The following is a 26,816-nucleotide window of genomic DNA, read 5'->3' on the forward strand; positions in this document are numbered from 1 at the left end:
GTTGTACTCAGGTGCAGATCCAGGTGCTTTCGGACATGGTGACTGTGAGATATCAGCGTGCTATCAGTTAGATTCTATCAAGGTAGATGCATGGAGTCCGCTGACCTTGGCTTTATTTCCTTCAGTTACTGTATTGTTCTATACTTTCAGACAGTATTTTATCAGTCAGACTGTGTATTCATATTAGATGCTCATGTACTCAGTGACACCAGGTTTCGGGAGTGATTATAACTGTATTTATGAGATTTCTTCTGTTAAATTTAAATAGTATATTTTCAAACTTAAAAGATATGGTAATTTATTGAGATTGTGAGCTTGCCTAGTATTAAGATAGGCATCATCACGACATGTGAGATTTTGGGTCGTGACAGTTTTGTGCTCGATGAAGACCCGATAGCGCCCGACCATGATGCTTTCTTCGATACCAGCAATCCACCGAACCAGATAATATCCTCCAAGGCAGCGGACTCGAGCCCATCCAAAAAGCCATGGATATCAGTCGACCCCTGAATACCCTCGTAAGAACGACTTTCCAAGATGTTGGCCTCACGGATCATAGCATCCAAAATCTGAGGGGATCCAGTAATGTTGACTATCCCGAGCTCGTCCCTTGAGATAGCTTCTGCTGCCCGAGAAGCCTTGCCCCCGGTCTCTCCTTCAACCATCTCAACTCGGGATGGAATGGCCTCAACTTTTCCTTATTCAGGAATTATGGCTAAAGCTCCTTTATCAACCTCCGTTGATTTGGAGGATTTTTGTATCACAACATTAGCCCGCACACATGCTACTTGCTCTTCTCCTTCTTCGGGCTCATTCCTTAATCGGCGAATCAAGTCCTAAGGCATAATACAGGAGCCCCTCTTGGGCTAGCGAGATTTCTTCGTCAGTTTTTTCTTTTCCGAGACCGGGGAACTCGGAGCCCCTTTTCTATTCTTCTCTTTGACCTACTTCGGAGCAGGGACTTCTTCATCACCAAATGGGGGCCTCAAGGCAACGTCCTTCCCAAGTCCTATAAAGGAAAATATGGGAGTAAGCAAGAGAAGAAAATCAAACAATAATCGTTCTAAGAAAGAAACTTACCATGATTGCGGGCCTCCCGTCGACCCTTTGATAATTCCATCCAAGAACGCTCGGAGTACGGTCTCTGCAACACCAGAACTTCAATCCATTATTTAAGTTTCGGAATTGGTTCTGGCATCTGGGCCACAGCTGTAACAAACATAGAAAAACTAGATAAAGAAAATGAAAAGCAGAGCTACAAAATTAAACGTTCTAATGGGAATACTACTCACAATTCATATTCCATTTCTTAGGAAACGGCATGTCATCAGCGGGGATCAGGTCTGAAGTTCTGATTCGAACAAATCATCCCATCCAACCTTGGCCACGAGTCTCGTCTATGCTAGAGAATAGGGCTTTGGTGTCTCGGCGAACAAGCTTGATTATCCCTCCTCGATGGATTCGGGGACTGTAAAGGTGCATAAGGTAATCGAGGGTGAAAAGACACCCCTTGATTTTGCTCGAGAAGAATCGAAGGAGAATCACTATTCTCCAAAAAGAAGGATGGATTTAGCCGAGGGTCACGTCGTATAAATTGCAAAAGGCGACGATGACAGGGTCTAAGGGACCCAACGTGAAAGGATAAGTATAAACACTTAAGAACCCTCCACATGGGTAATAATCGATTCTTCAGGCGATGGGACTACCACGTGCTTTTCACCCCAGTTGCATTCCTTTTTTACTTTGTCGAGGATTTTCTCGGTGATTGTACATTGGCACCTCGAGATCGATTTATATCGGCCTAGTACCGAAGAGGCTTTTTTGACCTTAAAGTCAATGACGGTTGAGCACCCTGCCGGAACGAATTCCTCGGGGTGAGGCTCTGCCGCATCCTCACCACCGGCGGGTCGTGATGAAGAAGCGGCCTCTTTTTGTGGCACTATTTTAGAGGTTTTCGCCATTGATGGACAAGGGAAAAGAGAATTAGGGTTGTATGCAATGTGAAAATTATGAATCAAAGGGATTTTCCGAAGAAGATGCAAGAGTAGAGAAGAAGCTTTGAGTGAAAAGTTTGAATGAGTATGAAAGTTTGAATACTTATAGCTTGGTAGTGACGCTTCATAATTGGTAGTGGCCGACCAATGACTGACAGGCATTTATTGCCTTGGCAACTGGACCAACGGGATATTTGTCACAAACGTCATAATCGGGCTCGTCGCTGATGCCGTCACCCACCGAGTCGGAGTTTGGAAATGCATATCATTTCTTGTCATCTTGTTTCCGAGAAACGAGGGGACTATTTGTATACGGTCAAAACCGAGTTTGCTCTTCATATGACTAATCGAGATTGAAAAATGATAGACCAAGATTCGGCCTCGTGTAGAATCGAGCCATAATGCGAAGTTGGGTCGCCGAGCTCGTGATCCAGAGACCGATCAAGATCGAGATCGACCAAGATTGAGATCAAGCAAGATCGAGACCGGTCACGATCGAGATCAACCAAGATCGAGATCGAGCAATTTAGAGACCGATCAAGATCGATATTGGCCAAAATTGAGGAGAGCTTATCAAGCCAAAAAATAAAAAATCGGAATATCTGCAATTGGGCAAGAATCTCGGCGGAAATCCCCGCTCATATCAATGAGAGGCCAATTAATTAATCTATCATGGGATTCCTTACTGTATTTAGAAATTATATTAAGAGTAGGACTTCACTACTATATAAAAGGGGTCTGATTATTTGTAAGGGGGGGATTCAGATTCATAGAATATAAAGCGATATACTGCCTTTTTCTGGTTTCGATATTCAGTCATTTTGTTCTTGTATCAGTCTACTCTCCATTCAGTTTGAGGATGATCAAACTCGAGGGCTCATGCTAATTGATTCATTCGGTTTGCATTCGTTTTTTTTACAGTTAATTTTGATGTTCATTTATATATTTTCTCAATTTGTACCAAGTTATACTACGTATCTTTAGAACCGCGTATAAATTTAATTGTTATCCGTTTTTCGGGTAAACAAGATCATATATGTGACCCTAACACTAAATACTCTGTCATTTTAATATGGGTCCATGATAATTAAATACTCACAGAAACATACTTCATGAATCAGTCAATTATGAAAATATAGATACTCAAACATCTCCAGATAACTCCAAATAAATACAGAATGAGAAACCTATTGAACTTAACACAAATCAAACTTCATAAACCTGATTTAACTAAGAAAATTCATACCCCTTAACCCATGAAATTTAAACAAGTTTTAATAGCTCGTATTATATTTCAAACTCAACAAAATAAAAGGAAAGAGGGAAGAATTGAACCTGAAGTGAGATTTTCCAATATAATTCTGGCCGGAAGAAGAAAATACAATCAAAGAGGAACTCTAACGGAACAAAGCTACTGGGATCAAAACTCCAACTGGAACCGAAAAAGAATCGCGTTGGATCACTCAAACACGAACTCGACCCCCTTCAATAAACTCCATCCTCGAAATTGAAAGGGAGACAGAAAAATGATGTTTTTTTTTTCGAATTTGAGGCAGAGATGAAACAAGAAATAACTGAAATTTTTTGTTGTTGTTTTTATATGAATCTGAAATGAAAGTTAGAAGGAAAAAAAATGAGAAGCCAAAACCAAACCCTTAATTTTTCCTCAAAAATCTTCTCCGAGAATCTGTCTCCCAAAAACTTTATCCCAAGAAATCCGTAAAACCTCTTCTCTCTCCTTCGTCTCTCGCTCCCACTAAAATGTGAAAACCCCTTGTGTCAGGCAAACACCTGATGAATGAAGGGCTAAGATCAATTGAAATCGATCCCACGATCTCCATTCATCCAACACATGCCTTTTAGAGGCTTCAATCACATGAGAGATGAGGATGAGAGAATGGGGAATATTTTCTGTTGTCAGAGGGAGAGAGGAGGGGACCATGTGGTGACTCGTATGGGTGGACTCGCCTGATTCTGGCGAGTTGTGGCGTGAGGCGCGGCAATAGGGTTGAGAGAGGCAGAGATGAGCGGCTGGTTTGTAGGATTATTAGGGTTAGTTTTTGTTGTTAGGTTTTGGTTTTGAATTTTAAAAACTGATCAAATTTGGTTTGGTTTTGGTTTTAATAAAAAAATAACCGAAAAAACCCGAATCAAACCGATTATAAAAGTAACTATTTAAATTTATTATTACACACACACACACACACACACACACACACACACACACACATATATATATATATATATATAAATTTATTATGTATGTATATTTTATATAAAGTTTCTAAAATTTTATGGTACATATTAGTCATTTATATTTTTAGTCTAGTTCTTTGCTACTATAATAATCTAATTATTTACCTTTACATTCTAGTTTGATTGGTATTTTTCTTTTGCAAAGTACAAGAATTTATTTCATGTTAAAAATAGTCAATTTTTAATTGAGTGCTTTAATTATTCACTACTATTTGATTCAATTATCATCAAAATATCTTGGTAATTGATAGATTTCTCACAGAGAGCAATTGATTTGATAGTGTTACGTTGAAAATATAGTTGTCAGAATATGCGTTTGGTAGTGTATGTCTCACATTTAAGAAAAAACTGATGAATAACCGAAAAAATCGAAAAACCGACAAAAACTGAATCAAACCGAATCGATAAAAACCCGACTTAATTGGTTTGGTTTGGCTCCAATATTTAAAAAACCGACTTACTTGGTTTGGTTGCTTTTTAGGGAAAAAACAACCCGAACCGAACCATGAACACCCCTAATTATGTTTAAATATAATTTGGGAAAAAAGATCTTGGCCATTGGATGAAATAAATTGAGGGTGGAGATTTGAAGTTACAAACATGGCAGGTCAGATGGGTTGGCGGGTCCAGGGCTAGCTGATGGTCGATTTGCATCGTACCCTATATTTGTGTCACCTTTTAATATGTACCATATTTTTAAAAATTATTGATTTGGTAGCCAGCTGACAAAGAAATCCGTAATAATATGATAATTACACCCCTGACAAAAGATATAAAACCTGCATCACGCATTAATCGCGTGATCTGCAACCTCATTCGTGAAAAAGGATCCCATCCTCTCCTCTCAGCAAATTTATCAAAAAACCATAAACTTGTCCAGATTCATCTTGAGAATCACACTTGCATGAAGTTGTTTCATCTTGAAGCTAAATGTAGCATGAAGTTGTTTCATGTTGAAGCTAAAACTTCATGCTAATATAGCATGAAGTTGTTTCACATTGAAGTTAAAACTTCATGCTAATACATGCTGAAGTTATTTATCCTGCAGTCTACAATTTTGTCATGAGTTTTATCCGAAACTTCAGTCTAAACATACTGAAGTTATTTAGTTCATTTGCTAAAACTTCAGACTAAACATGCTTAAGTTTTTGTCTTGCAGTATGTAATTTTCTAATGAGTTTTTGCGAATGCATGCTGAAGTTATTTAGTTCATTTGCTAAAATTTCAGACTAAACATGCTTAAATTTTTTAGTTCATTTGCTAAAATTTCAGACTAAACATACTTAAGTTTTTTAGTTCATTTACTAAAACTTCATACTAAACATGCTTAAGTGTTTGTCTTGCCATATGTAATTTTTTAATGAGTTTTTGCTAATGCATGTTGAAGTTATTTAGTTCATTTGCTAAAATTTCAGACTAAACATGCTTAAATTTTTTAGTTCATTTGCTAAAACTTCAGACTAAATATGCTTAAGTTTTTTAGTTCATTTGCTAAAACTTAGAGCTAAATATGCTTAAGTCTTTGTCTTGCAGTATGTAATTTTCTAGTGAGTTTTTGCTAATGCATGCCGAAGTTATTTAGTTCATTTGCTAAAATTTCATACCAAAATATGCTGAAGTTTTGTCATGCAGTCTACAGTTTTGTCATGAGTTTTATCCGAAATTTCAGTCTAAACAAGCTGAAGTTATTAGTTCATTTGCTAAAACTTCAGACTCAACATTCTTAAGTTTTTGTCTTGCAGTATGTAATTTTCTAATTAGTTTTTTCTAATGCATGCTGAAGTTAGTTAGTTCATTTGCTAAAATTTCATACCAAAATATGCTGAAGTTTAACCCATCAGTCTATAGTTTTGTCAATAGTCTTTTATTAAAGAAGGGCAAAATCATCTTTTTAAAATACATTTAACAAAAAAATGGGTATGGATGCAAACAGAAAAATAAAACGGGTATAAGTTAAAAAGGGGCGACCAAATAGGGTGCCCTATGCAATTTTTACCTGGCAGATGGAGGATGTTGGGCTTAGATTGTAGGAGCTGGATTGGGGTCCGAAATTGGGCTCAAACCTTGGGCATCCAAAATTGGGCCTACTAAATCTGAAATTCTATCACCACAAAAATCAAACTTTTCTTGTTGGACAAAGACAAACTCAAAAATCCTACAAAAATCTTAATTAAATCTTTGTTAAGTAAATAAACTAAATATTTAAAATGAAACTATTTTTGATATTTTTTTAAAGATTATACTAGAATAAAAGTAAAGAAAAATAAGTTAAAATCATAGTGAAATAAAGTAATGTCACTAATAAATTCTAATGACCTTAAGTAAATGAGAAAATAAGATAAAAGTGAAACTATTTTTGTATTTTTGAATTTACTAAAATTAAAATTAAAATTAAAAGTAGATTGAAATCCTATAAAAAAATTAAGTAAATATTTTAAAATACTTATTTTGTAAAAGTTGTGCGGGTCAAAGATTACGTGTGTACAATTACAATAAAAATATCTTAATAGATATATTTGTATTGAAATATCTTTTTTCAACTTATATATAGAGTTCATGCACACGATATCAAAAGTCTATGCATTTATATGGGGCATTACAGGTTATTTTGAATTTTAATGTAAAATGCCAGCTTTGTTGCCTAGGTATAATCTTGATTAGTGCGCTTCAAAACACGCCTTTGTTAGCTAATGAGACTACAACCAGCATCTAATCGTGATTTAAATCTCTATATTTTTTAGATTTAAAAGCTATGAATACACAATTATTTAGAGATTTTAATTATATATGTCTAGGACTCGGTTTCCAACCACTAAATACATGTGAGTTATGGATTCATAGTTCAATATTTTCAACGATTCCCGTAAATTTTTACAAAATTAAATCTAAGTCTGTTAAAAGTTATGCGTTCAAATAAACACACATTTATACAATTAGATCCACCCCTAATATGTGGCATTATATAATATTTTTGCTTGAAAGTTGAAACCATGCGGTTAAAACGTGTTTTGGATTACGAGTTTGAACACACAAACTTTTCCTCTGTAACAAACGTCCTTTGCTTTTCTTTGCCTTTAAAAAAAAAATTCCCTTGTGAAAATAAATTAATCTTGTTTAAGTTTCTACTGGAGTTTAACATTAGTCAAGTAAGATGTGCATACGATGAAAGATCTTGGGTTCTAAACATAAATGTTTTTAGTGGGGGTAAACAATTAACAATCATTAGCTACCACACAAAAGTGGCATATGTACAAGGCATTTGTTTATTTGTGCATGGCTCATATGGGGAAATAATTGTTGAAATTTCTCGTGCGAGTTAGGTATAATTGTTTATCTCAAAAACGATTAACAATTTAATTTATATGTGGTTTTAAGAACATGCCCTCGCACCCTAAGGAATCGAGGACTCTACGTACGAAGGAGGCACGACTCAGATTGTCTGAAGACGGTACCCTATTCCGGAGAATGTTCGATGGCCCACTTGCAATATGTCTAGGACCAGGAAACACCGAGTATATTTTAAGGGAAGTCCACGAAGGCACCTGCGGAAATAATCAGAGCTGGCTACTACTGGATCGACATAGAAAATGATGCAAAGGTGTTCGTACGAAGATGCGACAAATGTCAAAGGCATGCTCCGATGATTCATCAGCCTGGGGAGCTGCTACATTCGGTATTGTCACCCTGGATGTTCATGAAATGGGGGATGGCCATCGTCGGCCCCCTTCCATGTGCTTTACTTGGCACAAACTGAGAAAATATACAAATTGATATTGAAATTAACTGTAAAGAAAAATAAAAGCAAACCAAATGAGATGTGCAACTTTGGCCCTTGAACCAAATGAAATAGCAAATGAAATATGAGCAGAGTAACAGAGTATTGAGAACCTAAAGAAAAGAATAGTATATTACTTTTTATTACGTGAGTCCCAATTTACAAATGATCAGACCCCCTTTATATAGTAGGGGAGTCATACTCTTGATACAATTCTAAATACAGTAAGGACTCTCATGATAGGCTTATTAATCGGCCTCTTCTTGATACGTGCTGTGATTTCAGCCGAGATTCTCCCCCTAATTGCAGCTATAACGATTTTTTTTGTTTCTTGGCTCGATCTTGATCCTGGTCGATCTCGATCATGATCGGTATCTGGGTCTTCGAGCTCGATCTTGGCCGACCTCGATGGGTCTTTGGGTCTCGAGCTCGACAACATATACTTCGCACTATGGTTCAATATTACAATGATGAACCTTGGACCATCATGTTCCAATCTCGATTAATCATACGAAGAGCAAAACTCGATTTTGACCGTATACAATAATACTTTCAATCTTTTAATTTTTGTGTATGCACCTTTATTAGTACTCCAATTATTCCAAAAATAATAGCAGACGAAGGAAGAATGATGGGTCGCTAACATGACTTTTCACCTTATCTCAAATATTAACTGAACTTCACGTCATGATTGGACTAAAATTTAAATATTTGATTATCGAACTCTAAACTACGTAAATAAAATATTTTTTATGTTGTGGTATAGAGTTTCATGGCTTGTCAAGATATTTAATTTCTAGTGTGACATGCTCGATTAATTTGCTTACATTTTTAATACAATATCTAAATATATTGGTTAATATAATTACAAAAAAAAAAAAAAAACGAAACACTTGGTGCTTTGATTACCAATATTGTTACCACCAAAATGTACAAGTTATTAGACCAAAAATACCGCACTGACTTAACTTCTTTAGCATCAAGGATTTGACTTTCAATTATTCAAAATAGTAAAATAAAAAAATAAAAAAATTAATATAACCCTAAGTCAACCACTTACCAAAAGGGGAATAAACCAGCACAGAAGTCTACTGTATGTTCTTTGCAACGTGTAAGAAAGTCTGTTCCCATGAGAAACTAAAGATTGGAAAATTTTCATGAGTTCACGTGACACACTCTTTGACTTTGCAAAATTTGAACCAAATTATTAACATCAGCAAGTTGCTAATTAACCAACAACTCCTAATCCTTATCTGTTACTAATCTATTATATTAGCTAACGTTAATCATTTTGAATATATGTCCATCGTGTTATAGGCTGGGAGTTCAGAGTTGTTAGTAGCGACTAAGTTTTCATAATCTGTTTTTAGCAGAATTTCATAAGTTTGTGTTATAAGGATTTAGGGCATGGGTCATGCATGTATCCAACTTGCAGGCATGCTTCATAACAAGTTCCTTACACGAGTTCACTTAAAGCTACCGAAAAATTTATTTGTACTCAATATCTATACGAACTCATGAATATATAACACACAACTAGAAATTCGGCTAAAATCTACTGTGACCGACTGACCGACTTCGGTCAGTCAATAAACCGGCCGAAAAATCAACCGAAGTCGGACAGTCGGTCTTTCAAAATACTTTATTTTTCAATTTTTTTTACAAAACCGACCAACTTCGGTCAGTTTTTGCTTTGCGAAAAATTATTTTTGCGTCCCGCAAAATTTATTTTTCAAGAAACCGACCAACTTTGGTTATTTTTTTTATTTAAAATAAATTAAAATTAAAATTCAAAAAATCGACCGAAACCGGCCGGTTATTTATGTCGGTCATTTTAAAGAACCAACCGATTTCGGTCGGTAGTTTTATTGTTTTAATAAAACTATTTTCGCGCGAAAATGTAATTAAAGAGTATAAATAAAATAAAATAAAGTCTTAACCAAAATGCATCAATGGTTTAGTGGTAGATTAGTATCCTGCCACAATATATATCTCGGTTCGATTCCTAGATGGTGCATTTTTTAATTACATAATTAAAAATACCAACCAACTTCGGTCGAAAAATACCAACGATGTTTTGTGCAGATTTTTTCTTTTTTGGACATTTGTGAAATTTAATTGCCTGACCGAAATCGGCCGAAAAATACCGACAGAAGTCGGTCGGTTAGCTCTACCGACCACATGATTACCGACCGTCACGAATCGGTCGGTTTTCGATCAATATTTGTCAATTACCGATCAACATCGATCGGTTGTGGCAGTCGACTTTTCCTTTTTTTAGTAGTGACAAGTGTATTTGCATATACTATTATCTTAATTTTTTTTAGAGATTTTATCGAAACAGCCTCCCTACCTGCATAAGGTAAGGTTACCTACTATCTACCCTTCTCAAACTTCGCTTGTGAAATTATACTGGATATATTGTTTTTATCATAGTTATTTAATATACATTCTCGCTTCAATTTATTATTTATCCAATGTAGATAAATTAATATAATTTAAATTAAAGTAAACATCGAGTAAGAATTTTGACTAACCTAATAGAGTTGGTGAGAATTTAGTAATTGCCATTGTTGATACAAATAATTCTTGCTACTAACTCAATAAGAGATTAGTAATATGTTATGGGTTGCCACTTTCTTTCTTGTAAGTTCTCCCAATTTTTCTTTGTATTTTCTATTGATAGACATTTTCAAGAACTTGCTTGACAAGCTCTTTTTCGTTTGACCAATGACAAAACACACTTGCTTGACAATTTTTTTTATCTCTTCATTCTCTTTCATTTTAAAATATTTAATGTGAATCAAAAGGTCAAAGGGCCTTTTAATTTTCAAACCATAATCCTATAAGGTTATTTACCAACTCCCCCTATGTAATTTCTTACATTTAATAAGGGTTCTTACGTTAAACGCTTTACAACATATGTATTCTTTAAAAAGCGATTACAATAATTGTTTATACTCCTAATAATTATAACTCCAAAGATTTATTTGTAATTACATAATAATAACTTGATTGTGTAAATATTTTTTACGTTATCAATACATAAAAATTAAACTTTAGCGGACGCCATGAACATCCCGTCAGTGATGCTGATGGTTTTAGTGGGCCATGCCTAGTTGGAATATCCCTTCATGGGCCCACATTTGCTACCAAACTTGAGTAGATGTAAAAATAGTACGGGCTAGTCAATTTTCGAACTGGTAATTGAAAAATAGTCAGTGTTTGCAAAGTCATTGAAAATTAGTCACTATTTTGTTCAACACGGACCGGTCCAACATAATATACTGGAGATTGGTGCACCTGTGTATGAACATCCAACATATTATGTTGGAACTCTAACATGCGAAAAGTTTCAGCATAATATACTGGAGATTGAAGCACCTATGTATGAACTTCCAACATATTATGCTGGACCGGTATATTATACTAGAACTCCAGTATATTATGCTGGAGTATTTTCCGGATTTTGAACAGTATTTTCGTTCAAATTTATCTTTACATGAAAAGAGACTAAATTTCGATTACTTTTGACACTATGGCTATTTTTCAATTACCATGACTAATTTTTGAATTTTTCCCCGAGTAGATGGTCAAATTTTGGGCTTTTCTACTACAGACGGTGTCCACCATGGCCCACCTAAGAATGAAAAGTGTTTTTCAAAGCCTTTGTTTTTTATCATTTTTCTTTGTCTTTATTTCCTTTTGTTTCCAGAAAAGGAACAAGTTTTGTTAATCGCAGATATTGACATACTGTAGTAATTCTTATAGTGAGGATTATATATGTATTTGAAAGTCTTTTGACATTGTGAAATTCATTTGTAACTTTCATAAAAAATTGATTGCATGTACCAGAATCTTGAATTTATTGTGATTTTTAATAATTTGGACGGCGAGATAAGATTACAAAAGTATTATTTTCATAGAGAGAGAGAGCGAGTGAGAGAGAGTTTGCGAACTAACATGCATAACTTATAACCATATGTGGATTTAGAATTTAAATTTTATGAATTTAAATTCAAAATTTTACCACATTTCGTTTAATTAACCCTTTCAGAATCTATTATTTATACTCATTTAATAGAACCTTCCGAATGTCCAACGACCTTTAACGTTAGTCACTTTTTAATACATACTCTTAGAGTCTAGGATACATAATTTTTTTTTTGTCTTTCCATGCTTCACACATAGAAACATAATGAAAAAAGTTCATAAAATGGAAGTGACTTAAAAAGAGGTTTATCGACGTCATTCCTTATTCCTATAGAAATTACCATTATTCACACAATACATACTTTGACATCTTTTCAATGTCACGGTGAGAATAGACCCTTGTGTACTAAAGAAATATTATAGATTAAATTGAATGAGGTAATCTTATCTTACCATGTTTAGCACAAAGAAACATGAAAGAAAAAAAAAATCATAAGATGGATTTTGTCTTTAAAAATGGAGTTTGTAATACACATTCCTATAGAATTAATTACGACCGGCCATTCACACAATACATGTAACATCTTTTCAATATCACGTTGAAAAGCTTGTGAAACATTGTGAACAATTCCTTTTGTGGACTTGAAATCATCACTTGGGTGTTCATATTTGGCACACACCAAGTTATGGGCTCGACAAAATTAATAATTTTGGTTCAAATTTATGTTTATATTAAAAAATTTATTTAATATGTATAGATAATATCCGAAACCTAATAAATAAAATTAATTATAATTCAGAATTCATAAACTTAAAAATTTAGCCGCAGATTTGCGGCCCTGCAGATATTCTCATTTCCCTTACTCAAAAGTAATTTTTTTTTAAAAGAGGATTTGTGAGAATTTGTTATGGAATTATTTTTTACATGACACATGAGGTCCGCATCTCAAAAAGTGAACCTTTTATGTGTTTCACGATGTGTTGCATTTAGTCAAATTTGGTTTTAAATAATAAGAATTCTTATTGTATGGTCAGTGATCACTAGACTTGTTTGATTTGAGTTTCTTTAGATCAATTTATCACTATTTCTTGATTGATTAGTTATTGATTAGTACTCCAATATGTAATCCTCATTAATTAGACATTAATCACTCGTGCTTATCCATAAAGGGCAGAATCATTAGTAAACAAACATTGACTATTGGACGGTTTGGATCAAGGATTCAATTCCTACTATGGTCACGTTGCAATACTTGAATAATTTGCCTTAGATTGGACATGAGATTTGTTTTCTTTTTCTTTCTTTTTTGAAAAAGGAGGAAACTTAATCTAAGCACATGAAAATTGAGTGAAGACATTACTCATGTAAAAGTTAGGAGTATTTTTTAATCCCCAGCGAAATATTATTTTTAAACAAATTATTAAATATTAGCTGTAACTCACCGTTTACCATTAGTGTGAATAAGTAACCTAAAATATTCATACCCTTGCTGTTAATAAATATTCATACTTACTTTTATCGTTAACAATCTAATAAATTCTACGTGTCAAAAACTTAGCTTCTTTACTTTTAACTAGCTTTATAGGTACTCTCTGCAATACAGCAGGTTGGGAATTGATCAAGGTAAAAGATAATTATAAGATGATTTGATAATATGGTAACGGTTAGAATGAACTCAAATTATAATGAGAGGTAAAGTTAAGATATCCGGTAATATTTATAATTATCTTATTCAACAATAACAACGATCCAGTAAAATTTCATAAATGAAGAATAATTATCTTATTCTTTTTTGGTAAATTAAACTGAAAATAAAAACCACTCGTGTTTGCAAATTTTTTGTCACCGGCCGGGCAACACTAAATCAAGATATACTCAATTCAATTGAAGAAAAAAGCTTTAAATGTATGGAAAATGAAAAGTAATCTATAAGCCAAATAATATTTGACTTAATACACCAAAGTTTGTGAGTTGTGTGACGCTATTTTGGGTAGTTAGTACTTGTTGGAACTTGGGAATTATTATTTGACTTGACAAAGACCAAGTTGAAGGACAAAAAATCAAATGAAAAACAAAGGTCAAAACTAAAAACAATAGTCTATATATTACTTACACAAACAACACATAAACACGCTGACTTTTTGTACTTCACTTTGTACATGTGTTGGTTTTGCTACACTTTACAACACCAACCCCGCGTCCATTTAATTTGAATTCGTCGACGTTTTGTTTCATTTGACTGTCGGTTATAGTTCCATTGTCATTGAAGCGCGTTTAGGGTGAAGTGATAATATCGTTTTACTGGATTGAACAACAGTGAATTTAAATTTATGAATTACTGACTTCAAGTTAATATATTATAATAATCATACTAAAGAAATAAGTTTCCACCTAAATATTCTTATAAATTGAATGACTTTTAAATAGAAATACGGAATATAAACAAAAGGTACTGGGTTCCGGGGAACACATACTTATACCTTTATATCCACCCCTGTTGAGCAGTGACGGAATCAGAAATTTCATCAAGAAAAATAATAAAAATGCTTTCTTATATTTAGGAAATTGAGCATAAGAACTTTTTATCTCTATATATATAGTATAATTTCTATTGAAAAGGATTCGATTGAACTCTTTCGATAACATTGAGGTTGATCACAAGGGTGTTATTAAGTGGGCCCTTTAACATAAAAATTGTAAAATTTCGAAAAAAAAATGAATTTTTTTTCAAGTGAAAATGATATTTGAAAATTAGAGTTATGTTTGGACACGAATGCAATTTTGGTTTTTTTTTTGAATTTTTGTGAGTGATCAAAGTAAAAATTTTGAAAAATAATTTTTTTGGAGTTTTTCAAATTTTGAAAAAAAATCCAAAATTCATCTTCAAGTGAAAATTAAAATTTTTATGGTCAAACACTAATTTCAAAAAAAGTAAATTTCTTTTTGAAAAAAAGTGAATTTTATTTTATGACCAAACGAGCTCTAAATAAATATTGCATAAAATTCTTCTATTTTTAATCGGAAGTCTAAATTTGAAATTCTTGTGGTAAGATATCAAACTTGTAATTGTTGTAGCCCCCTAAAAGTTCATCCAACCCCAAGGTAATATTTATCTCATTGAACATAAGCTTTAATGTACAAAGGTTACAACTTTGAATTAAAGATTAAGAAAATTTCTTCGAACTACTATATATGTAATAAATAACGAAAAAAGTTAACCCTACATTAATCGATACTTTTTCATTAGCATACCATTTCATGTCCCTCAAATCCTTAATACAAAATCACATTAATCGAACAATAGACTTTGAATACTACATATTTAATTAAAGAAAAATAAAAATAAGATGTATACCACCAGTTGTAGAAGTAGGGAGAACAGAGATAGCTGTCAACTTTTAATAGAGGCTTGTGGTTTCCAGCTACACCTCTGCCGATTACTTTTAACACTTCTCTCTCTTTCACTCACCCTTGTGTTTTGAGTTTTCACAACCTGCCGCCATAATTCTTTTCAAATTAAATGATCTAATATCATAATACAATATTAAAAAATTAATACTAGCATGTTTGCCAAGCTTCGCCAAAGCTAATTTTTTTTTAAAGTATTTCTTTTCAAAATTAAAATATTTGACCAAATTTTTAGAAGTAAAAAACTATTTTTGAATAAAAGAAGAAGCGGTTTTGAAGAAACAGAAAAAAACAGTTTATCTCCAAAAATACTTTTTTGAAAAGCACTTTTGAGAAAAATACATTTAGAAACTGCTCAGAAGTGCTTTTCAAATTAATTAGTCAAACACAAATTGTTCATCACCAAAAATACTTTTGAGCACTTTTGAGAAAAAATAATTCTCAAAATAAGCTGATTTTTGTAGGTTGGCCAAACAGGTTATAAGACTCTGAATTATCAAGTAGTACTTCTTACATTTCTGTACACGAAGATTAAGAAATAAAAAAGAAAATTGATTTAGCCCTTGAGTTGTCCGTTTAGGTCGAATCCAGTAGCTTTGGTCCAAATTCGATATTTATCTTAAGAAACTCATTAAATATGTAATAATTATTAATATAAAACCCAGTGATTTTAAATAGAACTAAAATTTCGAATCGATAAACTTCAAATCCTGATTTCGCTCCATGACATCTTAATACCTCTTCGACTAAGGCTATATGCGCATAGTATATATTATTCAAAGGCTAGGATTATCTTCAATTTTGTTCATATTATTAATGATAAAAAGGTCAAAAAAAAGGAAAGAGCATTCGGATTCGTGTTGTGTACACTTACTAAAAGGTGCAAATGTTCAATTAAAATTCTCTATCCTCGTATATGGACTTAAACTCGAGACTTCTGATAAAATATAAAAATATTACAGTCATCCCATAACACTCTATAGTAACCATGTATATTACTAGAGCAACACTCTCCTGCCATTACTTGCAAAGAATATTAGTTGTATCGGATTATGTCGATACATTTTGGCATACAAATCTAAACAAAAATTTTCAATAGATTGTGTTAGTTATTACTTCCTCACTCTTTGTCTAAAGTACTAGTGCCTCAAAAGAATATCCAGTCTTGCATAGCTTGACAAAGTGACTGTGTGCAGCTAATACTTCTCCTTCATATCTCTCTCATCAATCTATGACTATTATCTTGTTAATAAATTCTTGAATTTAGAGGCATTTTAATTTACTCACCTAACCCTTTGTAGCACCATTGGCAAACATTAGTATAAGCAGTAAATCTGATTCAATATTATGTTCCAAATTTGATTCCAAAATGAAGATTTCTGTCAATTAAAATGCCTAGAAATTGATGTGGCACAGTTACAACCACCGCAGCAAGTAAAGAGAGATCTGCAAAAATTATTATAAAATGAAAAGAAAAACATGTAAGTAAAAGATTTGCGACAAACTATTTCCACAGGAAGATTTTCTATAATCTCCATTTCCAGCTTTAAATCATTTTTTTGTAAGTAAAAGAGTTTTTTTTTTCTATGGCTGAGGATTTTAATTAGGACCGTCTTTTTTCTTTTAACAAAAAATTATAATTTAGATAAATTACATGCGAACTTGTACGGACCCTTTATGAATACTAATAATTAGGTCATTTAATTACGCCAGATTGGTGTTATCATTAGTAGAGAGAGTATGTGATATGACATTAATATGATAGGAACCAACAACGTGAATGTATCTCAATGATGGGATATAAATTGTCACATCCTACGTCATTCTACTCCATGAGACCTTAAATAAATTAAATTTATTTAAAAAATATTTAATGTTAAAAAATAGTAATTTATTACTTTTTTCGTATTTATTCATATTGTTTCAATTAGTGACACTAATTAAATGAGAGATAAAGAGTAATTTAGATAATCATTTTTGTGAATAAAAGTATAAAACTAACAACTTGTTTGGATAATAGTTACATATTGTATTGTATCGTATTGTTACTTTAAATACAATGTCTGTCTTGATTGTTATTTAAATTTTATTGTATCGTATCGTTAAATTCGTCGTTACGTAACGGCGAAATGTGTCATTTTATGTAACTACCGATTTGGTGTGGTCGCGTCGTTATCTTGTCTTTTTCTCTCAATCTCACCCTTCATTATTATTAAATAATTTTATTTTATCATTTACCCTACCCTTTTATATATTGTAACATAATTTTTATATAATATTGCAAGTTTATTCTTTATATTGCTATTGTGTGATATCATAAAACGATGAAAAACGACACAATCTATCCAAACATTGTATTCATCAAACGATACAGTACAATACAATACAATATAATACGATATATCATGAACCGATATGTAATAACCATCCAAATAAGCTATAATAAACATCTTTCTTATATTGAGTATGTATAAATTTTAAGAGTTTAATTAAGTTATATACACGATTATTGTATAAGTTGTTTACATTATTAGTCATATTTACATATTGTAATAGGTAACTTATCGTAATTATCGTATTGTCAAGATTATAAATCTCATATTTTAAAAATTATAAATATTTTTTGATGACTTGATAATTTAACCTTTTTTTAACACTGATTTATATATCTTAAACTCAAATTTTAAAGACAAGACCACGTGGTTGAATGGCTTGTTGAGACGTGGATCTGTGAGCCAAGACCGGCTCATTGTACGGTGCAAAGTACCCATCAAAATAGGAAGAGAATTGTCTACGTAGTTGTACTTAAAAGTACTTTAAATTTTGTATTTAAAGCAAAGTGCTAATAATAATAGGAGTAATAGTTAGGTTTTGCATGGAGATCTGAAATTTGACAGTTGGATATGTCGAGTTAATCATATTATGTCTGATTTATTTTTTGGTAAAATAACTACTCCATATTTTATATTATGGTGTAAGAATTTATTCTTGTTTCTTTGTTTTTGTAGTTTTGTTGTAAGAAAATTATGCCAAGAGATTATACAAAAGAAGTCTATGCTGCATACCTCAGAATTGAGGATTTTAGGATTTGACTTCGTGCCTTAGATAGATTTATGTGAGCTTTCCGATACTTTTAAATTTATTTATTATTTGTTTGCCGAAGTGAATCTTGAAACCCAAAATTATCATATACAACAATGTTTTTTTTATTTGTTTTATGATTTCCTTTTTCGTTTCGTTACTGCAATGTTAAGAGTTGTCTCCTTTGCGTACACACTACCCTCCTCAGACCTCACTAGTGAAATTATATTGGGTTGTTGTTGTTGTTGTATAGAACATTAAACATATGTCTAACTTTAACTTGAGTTCTTTAGCAGGTCACATATTTACCTGTTATTGTTCAAGACTGCATGTATAATTAAATTAAATTTAAGTTTTATATATATATATATATATATATATATATATATATATATATATATATATATATATATATATATATTGTTAGTGTAAAAATTTACACATTATCAAGTAGCCCAAAGAATGTCTAGTCTCCTTAAAATGTGAGATTTGTAGTCTTAAAAATAAGATAGGCTAATTGCAACAACAAATAAAAGTGATTTGATGATACATAAATATTTAAAATGACAAGGTATATAACTTAAACTCATTTAAATTAACTTTCACTATCTACATCATTAGTATTTGTTTAAGAATTTTTTATCTAGTTTTCCAAACTTTCAAAAGTTTTATAAAAAAATGAACGTCTTTTGGCTCATGTAAATGCGGCTGATTTTCCTCTTAGTTTGCAGAATAACTTCTTCCTCTTTTTCCTTTCACCTTTTATTTTTGGATTTTAAAAGAAATAAATAAACACAGTGGGAAACACCATATTGCGTCAAGAACCAAGTCGGTCTTTTATTTTTATTATTATTTTGGAACTATCAAATCCATTGTAATCGAGTTTGGAACTTTTGGTTTGGTCAGATATATATTTATATATATAACCTAGAGAAAATATTATCTTAATTGTTTAATTTTTCTCCTATAAGTAAGAATTTGACTTAATACTTTCCGCAAAAAAGGAAAAAAATATATATAATAAATCAAGTTTCGTTGTTTTCTTTTTGGGCTACGCGTTACAAAGTATTTGGATTTCTTATGAATTGCACTTTTTGTCTGATTAATCGTTTGTTTAACAAAAACTTACACATTTTTTTATGAGCGTGCATGTGCTTTGAAGTGTAAAGCTCTACAAGTGACATGTTGTTCACACCTTAAATACGACGTTTTTTCCTCCTCTTCTTCTCCTCCTTTCTTTTATAATTGTGATGTCGGATCAATTTGTGTACACCTTAATTAATTCACAAAATAATTGTTACTTCCAATCTTACCATGTGTTTCTTCCTCTTGTTCTTCATTTTGTTATTTTCACTTTTTCATAGGATCCTTGCATTTCTTATTGTTTTAATAAGTCTTCTTGGGTAAGATTTAGTTCATGACTTTTCTAGTATTTCTTTTATTTTTCATCTGGTGTTCAATATGTGACGCTATTAAATTCGAATTAGCACAAAAAAATTTCACATTGAGAATAAAGTGTTCCCTAATTAACAAATGCGATCCTATACCCAAAGCTCGAATCTCTGTAGTTTGGTCTAAGATGTTTAAAAAATAAAAAGAGAAAATAAATAAAGTGGTAACGACTATGCTTGGCAACCACACATTTAATGCAAAACCTCCAATTATTTACGCACACAACCAATAAAGTATTATATAATGTATATTATTATATTTAACAGGTTGTATGAGTTCTATCAAAATGACACCAGATGTAAAGGCTTGAATGTTTCTTTGCATTGAATATAAATTTTAAAAATATCTGTCCTTTTAGACTTATCTGAACTCTTTTTGTTTGTATTAACTCATCAGACCCTCTCTTTTATTTATTATTATGGATTTTTCTAGTCAAATTGTGGGTCCTTCAAGAAGTATGCATGGAAGTTTCAAATAGCTTTGAGCTTTCACTTTTCTCTAATATTATTATTATTCAAAAAGGCAAAGCATGCTTGTCAATTTCAGATGTTCACCAACTCAAAAATCAATATCCACTGCATCCCAACCTAAGCAAATACATCATTATGGCTAATAAACACTTATCCCTCGTATCCACAATAAGTAATCAATTTAATTTTTTATTTTGATTCAAAATAAATATCCATTTATATAATCAAGAAAAAATTCAATTTGTTTTTCCAAAGTTACCTTTATGTACGTATCCCTAAAATGTCTTTTACACCTCACATTAACTATATTGTAACATTTAATTAAGGGTAGTTTAGTCATACCAACTATTTTTGTCTAGAATTTTGTATTTTCTTAATGGATATGCCCAAAGTAAATTGGTCACTTATTATGGACCGGAGAGAGTAATTAGTATAATTAATTGTCTTTACCTTCTAATTCTTTTTTATACGTAGTTATGCAAGCAAACGCGATCCATACACGATGTATTAAATATTTTAGGATATAATAAGAAACTTAAAAGACACAAACAACATATTGAAGTAGCTGTTTAAAATAGCAATGTAGAGGAAAATAATCTAAAGTAGGTCGCTGCTTCAAGATGCGACCTATCAGAAAATAATTTAATGAAAATTATCTTTTATGGAACGACCGATTTGGTGTAGTCGCATCGTTCCTTTATTTTTTTCTCTTCTCTTGCCCTTCCATATTATTAAATAATTCTATTTTATATTTTAGCCTATTTTTTTTATATAATAATGTTATCTTGTACCTTATTTTTTCTTTATAATATTATAAGTTTATTCTTCATATTATTGGTGCATGACATCATAAAACGACGAAAATAATACAATATATCCAAATATTATATATATCAAAATAATACAACACAATATAATATAATACTATACGATACATTGTGAAATGACACATAACGACCATGAAACTATTTTATATCACTTGTGGATCATGAAATTATATTAATACTTTATTGTTTCTTTCCCTTGATTTTGACAAAGCTTGGAGGCTAAGCTAAATGTTTGCTTTGACCGCCAATGTTACGGTGGGATGAATATGATTTATTCACCTTTAATTAAAAGTTTCGGGTTCGAACTATGAAAATAATTTTTTTTAATATGGTACGTTTTTTCTTTTATTGAGCCATACGCTATCGCTATCCAATCTGGATTAGTCGAAGCCCGCTGTGCGAATATCGTACACCGAGTAGAAAACGAAAAAAGAAAATGTTTGCTTAACCTCATCAATTGCGATTACTCATATCTACTAGGTCAATACAACGTCACTAGTAAAATTTTCTTATTAAACGTACTATAGAATTGGACTTCAACAAGAAACTGAAAATATTCAAAGAGAATTTTTCTATTTTTCATTTTCCCACGCAGGGTATAATTATTGAAAATAGATGCGACTAAAGTGAAATAATGATATTAAAATTGAAAATATATAAAGGAGAAAGGAAATGTTATTGACTCAAGTGGAATTCCCATTACAAGATAAAATCTGAACTTACACTCAAGTTTTACAAAAAAATAATTTCTCTTTAATTTTTTTTTCTTTATCTTCCAATAAGTAGGGCGGAATTTTTCAAAAAGCTATATGAAAGCCATTCGTGCTTAACAAGTTAAATGAGATTACGATCTTGCATACTTATAAAGTTTCAACTAGAATTTGTTCATATTTAATAAGGAATAAAAAAGGAAATAATAAGGAGTAATAAATACACCATCTGGTCCACTTTAATTAATTTTTTGATATTTTTTTTGTGGTCCACAATATTTAATTTTTTCAGATCAAGAAAGAATTAACTTCTTTTTGTCAAAATTTTCCTTGAAGTAAAGAGCTTAAGAGTATTTGTGATATTTTCAATGGACAAATTAAGATTAATATGGTCATTTTCATTGTTAATTAATGTTAAAAGGTGAATTTTTTAATATTTGTAAAAACAGCCAAAAAATCAATTAAAGTGTACGGAGGGAGTACTTACTAAATAAACATAATTAAACAAAATTACCAACAAAGGTTGAAATTTTTGAAAATGAAAATAAAGGATATTATAAATAAAAAGGTTAAAAAATCTGTTTTTTTCACTCTTTGAAAGAGTAAAAGGGTTTTAAAAATACCATTTTAATTTACAGCCTCACTAAAAAGTCCATCCCACGTGCCTACCCCAGCCCCCCTATCCAACTACCCCACACCCTCCTATGTATCCTCTTCTCCTCCTAATTCCTATATATATAAATCAGCTTATAGCCATCAGTGTTAAAAGGAGCAGAAAATACCAACATATATTCATTCTGTTATAGCACACAAAGCACAAAAGAGAAAAAGAACAGTTCTTTTTTGTGAAAATCAAAGCCAGAACCAAACCAAATTCCCATTATATTTATCCATTTATTCCATTTTATTCAAATTTTATCGCATTTTCAGTCTTGGGTTCTCAAGACTCTTACATATCATTGAGGTAAAGTTTGAATCTTTATTGTTCTTTTCATGATTTCTTGTGGATTTTCATGTATTTTTGCAACTTGGGTTTTCAAGAAGCTTGTGAAATATTTTGTTTTTGTTTTTGTTGTTGTTTTTGGGGTTGCTTCTTTTTCTTATGATCTGTTAAATGTGGGTTCTTTTCTGTTTTTTTCTTCTCTGGTTTGAACGTGTTTCTTGGACATTTTGAGAGGTTGAGCTGACTAAATTAGAATATTCTGTGCATTTTTGTTGTCTGAGGTATTTTGGATATTGAAATGCCATTGAGAAGTGCTTAATTTGAAAAGATTCAGTTTTTGACACTTATTGTAAAGTTTATGATTAGTTTGCACTTTTCTGAGACAATTGAATCTGCCTTGTAAATGTTCTGCTGTTGTTGAGAAAATATGTCTTGCTTGACTTGTTCAAATATAAAAATGAAAAATTATTCCATCTGTCTGTCTCAATTTATGCGACTTTGTTTGACTGGCGCAAGGAGTTTAAAAAAAGGAATTTTTGAAATTTGTAGTCTGATATGATGTTTCAAAAGTTGCAAAAATAGTTGGTTCCGGCAAATGATACTTATCGATTCTCTTGTCCTGGAGACTTAAATGGTAGTGTTAGTGTATTAATACAGCTCATAATGTGATGTACAAAAGTTATACTTGTTGACGTTTTTACATTTGGCAGTTGATTAATTATTATAATTTGAATCATTCAAATGCTAAGTATATACTATTACTATTGGCAGGATTTTAAGGTTTCAATAAGCTATTCAAGATCCATTTTGAAATCGTATGGGGTTATCCTTTTCATACCCACTTGCCTCTCATAGTGATTTGGAAACTTCCCTTGAATCTGTCATTGTGAAATCTATTGATTTTGGATACGATGAGGGAAAGACGCTACTACAATCAGTTAGCTTCAAGAGTAAAGATACAGAACCAACAATACTGCAATCGGATGGATTTGGAAAGATGTCGATAGAAAAAACTGTCAGCTTTAGGACAATGGAAAATGCAATGGAGTTCAGTAAAACTTCATCAGAAGAGAAGCACGAGTTTAATGAGTTTCGTAGGTTAGACAACATGAACGGAGAGTCTCCAAAATCTCCTCTAGTATATACTAACAGCCCCAAACACGAGGCAGCTTTAAAGTTGCAGAAAGTGTACAAGAGCTTTAGGACTAGAAGAAAATTAGCAGACTGTGCTGTACTTATAGAGCAAAGCTGGTATGCTTTTCTATCCAAAAAAGAATATGTCCTAGCTTAAAATTCTGTTGATTTGATTTTTCCTGACATGTATTTTTGAATAATTTTCAGGTGGAAGCTATTAGATTTTGCAGAACTCAAACATAGTTCTATTTCATTTTTTGATCTTGATAAACACGAGACAGCAGTTTCACGTTGGTCGAGGGCAAGAACTAGAGCAGCCAAGGTAAAATTTGGATCATATCATTTATGCTTCTGAAAGTTAATGCAAAAATTTGAATTTACTCTAAGATGTTTGCTGACTTTTATCTTCTTCATGCAGGTTGGCAAAGGCTTATCTAAAAATGGCAAAGCCCAGAAATTAGCATTACAGCACTGGCTGGAAGCTGTACGTAGAATTTCTACGGTATACTAAATTTGTGTTTTATGCCAAATTTCTATTTTGCTAATGTGGAAAAGGTTTCCTGTGGAACAGATTGACCCACGACATCGTTATGGACACAACTTGCATTTCTATTATGTCCAATGGTTGCATTCTCAAAGCAAGGAGCCCTTCTTCTACTGGTAATTGTCTAGATGACCGAATGATTGAATTGTAAAGATAATGCATCGTAAAAGTTTCTCATTTGCTAACTGTGTTTCTCTGAATCAGGTTGGATATTGGAGAAGGAAAAGAAGTGAATATTGTTGACAAATGCCCTCGATGGAAACTTCAGCAGCAGTGCATTAAGTACCTTGGTCCGGTAGGTCTTAGCTCCATTTATTAGTTTTTAGTAATGACTATCTCGCTAATTGCTCTTATGGGGATTTGAAAATTTACTTACCATCGATTGTTTTCTTCATTCACAATAGATGGAAAGAAAGGCTTATGAAGTTGAAGTGCAAGATGGGAAGCTCTTCTACAAGGAAACAGGGAAGCTCCTTAACACTACCGATGAACCAAAAGGCGCTAAGTGGATTTTTGTCCTTAGCACCTCTAAAACTTTATATGTTGGCAAGAAATCGAAAGGCACATTTCAGCACTCCAGCTTCTTGGCTGGAGGAGCCACATTAGCGGCTGGGAGAATAGTTGCCGAACAAGGAGTGTTGAAGGTATGTTGATATATCACTTGCACACTTCCAATTCGACTTATATTGACACCTTATTCTGATTCCGGTCTAATTCTTTTTGTCTTCATTAACTGAATTCTACAGGCTGTCTGGCCTCATAGTGGACATTACCGACCTACCCCAGAAAACTTCCAGGACTTTGTTTCATTCATGAGGGAGAACAATGTCGACCTCAATGATGTTAAGGTACAAATTTGATCTTTTTAGGTTTTAGTTCATAGTTTTCTAAAATAGAGTCACATGCTGATTAGTTTCACATTACGCAGCTTGATTCCGACGAAGATGAGCAAGAATCCGTTGGCAAGAAGAGTGGTGTTTTCCTCAGAGGCAACTCTTCTGAGGATGACTTACAAAAAGATGTTTTGGAGACGGAAGCGAATGTTTTAGAAGAGTCAACTTCAGAGAAAAGTGACTTGAAAGTACAACAGAATGCTGCTGATATACAACTATCCGATTCAAAACCATCTCATAGCTTCAGTAGCAAATTGACTAATCTTCAAATTCCAAGCAATGATGATTTCTTACAGAAATTAAAAAATGAAAGCGAAGCTACTAAATCTAGTTCCAACTCCTCCTCATTAGAATCACCGTCAGACGGATATGAAACAGCAGAAGAACTGTTTGCTCTTGAAAAAGATCAAACAGATTTAGAACACAGCTCTTCTATCGAAGAGCTCGAGGAAAGTAAAGAAGAGATAATTCCAGAAGAATCTATTATCCAAAGGATAAATTCACACAAGGATCTTAAATCATATCAGTTGGGAAAGCAACTGTCCTGCAAATGGAGCACCGGAGCTGGACCTCGAATCGGATGCTTGAGGGATTACCCTTCACAGCTGCAATCCCATGCTTTAGAACAAGTGAGCTTGTCCCCGAGAAGTGCTTGCCGTCTCAAGATGAGCTTCCCTTCGAGGGCATCAACGCCAACGACCTTGAGCAGGGTAATGCAGGTTTCCTGTTCCCTTTCTCCTCTGGGGAACAAGACTTTATCTTGCCTCAGTAGCAGATATTCCTCTCCTCCATATAACGGACCCTAACTTCAGTTGCTGAACCCCGCAGTCATGAACTAGAATTAGCTTTTTTTCTTTTCATTAGTCTGTTCTTTCACTGTGAATAGACAAGATGACATAGGGATTCTTTCTGATTCTTTTTAAAAGAATTCTTCCATAGTTTTTTCTATTCAACTGTAAACAATTTTGTTGATCCTAGTATTAGATTGCAAGATGCAAGATGCAAATTGTAAATTTTTTTTGAGTTCCAATACTTTGTAATTGGAAAAGAAAGAATTGAGAACAAAAAAAAGGAAATCATTCATACATTCTTACTCTTGCAGTGTTGATAAAAGAAAAGAAACAAAGGGATTCCATTTCATACATTTACTGCCATTGTTCCCATTGCCCTCTCCTCTTTAGCTTCTATGATGTTTGCTAGTAGGTGATTTGTATGAGAATTAAAAGGTTAAGATCATATGTTGGTTGACAGATTGATACTTCTGGCTCATGGAAATTGACCAATGGATTAGATGTGACAGATTGATATTTCTGGTTCTTGTAAAGCTGGCCCTTTGGAGACTATAAAGTTTTGAATGAAGGAAAAATTAGTTTTGATTAGAGCTATATTGCTCGG

At 32.5% G+C, this 26,816-nt stretch overlaps 1 protein-coding gene across 1 annotated transcript; it reads left to right on the plus strand.

Annotated features, from left to right (window-relative positions):
* Positions 1-22,682: 22,682 nt before the first annotated feature.
* LOC104110102 (IQ domain-containing protein IQM2) lies at positions 22,683-26,508 on the plus strand. The gene is made up of 9 exons (XM_009619526.4): positions 22,683-22,871; positions 23,622-24,101; positions 24,192-24,306; positions 24,403-24,468; positions 24,556-24,644; positions 24,733-24,823; positions 24,933-25,172; positions 25,275-25,376; positions 25,457-26,508. The coding sequence occupies exons 2-9, from the start codon at positions 23,668-23,670 to the stop codon at positions 26,225-26,227; spliced, it is 1,908 nt and encodes a 635-aa protein (XP_009617821.1). The 5' UTR covers positions 22,683-22,871; positions 23,622-23,667; the 3' UTR covers positions 26,228-26,508.
* Positions 26,509-26,816: the final 308 nt, after the last annotated feature.

This window comes from Nicotiana tomentosiformis, chromosome 11 (genome assembly GCF_000390325.3).
Source record: "Nicotiana tomentosiformis chromosome 11, ASM39032v3, whole genome shotgun sequence".
In the NCBI taxonomy this organism is placed as follows: domain Eukaryota; kingdom Viridiplantae; phylum Streptophyta; class Magnoliopsida; order Solanales; family Solanaceae; genus Nicotiana; species Nicotiana tomentosiformis.

What these genes read in the sequence shown, in the direction of transcription:
- LOC104110102 (XM_009619526.4), top strand. Translation starts at nt 23,668, where the DNA reads ATGGGGTTATCCTTTTCATACCCACTTGCCTCTCATAGTGATTTGGAA. An exon ending in GTACTTATAGAGCAAAGCTG is followed by an intron (nt 24,102 to 24,191) that starts GTATGCTTTTCT and finishes AATAATTTTCAG; the next exon opens with GTGGAAGCTATTAGATTTTG. An exon ending in CCGAACAAGGAGTGTTGAAG is followed by an intron (nt 25,173 to 25,274) that starts GTATGTTGATAT and finishes TGAATTCTACAG; the next exon opens with GCTGTCTGGCCTCATAGTGG.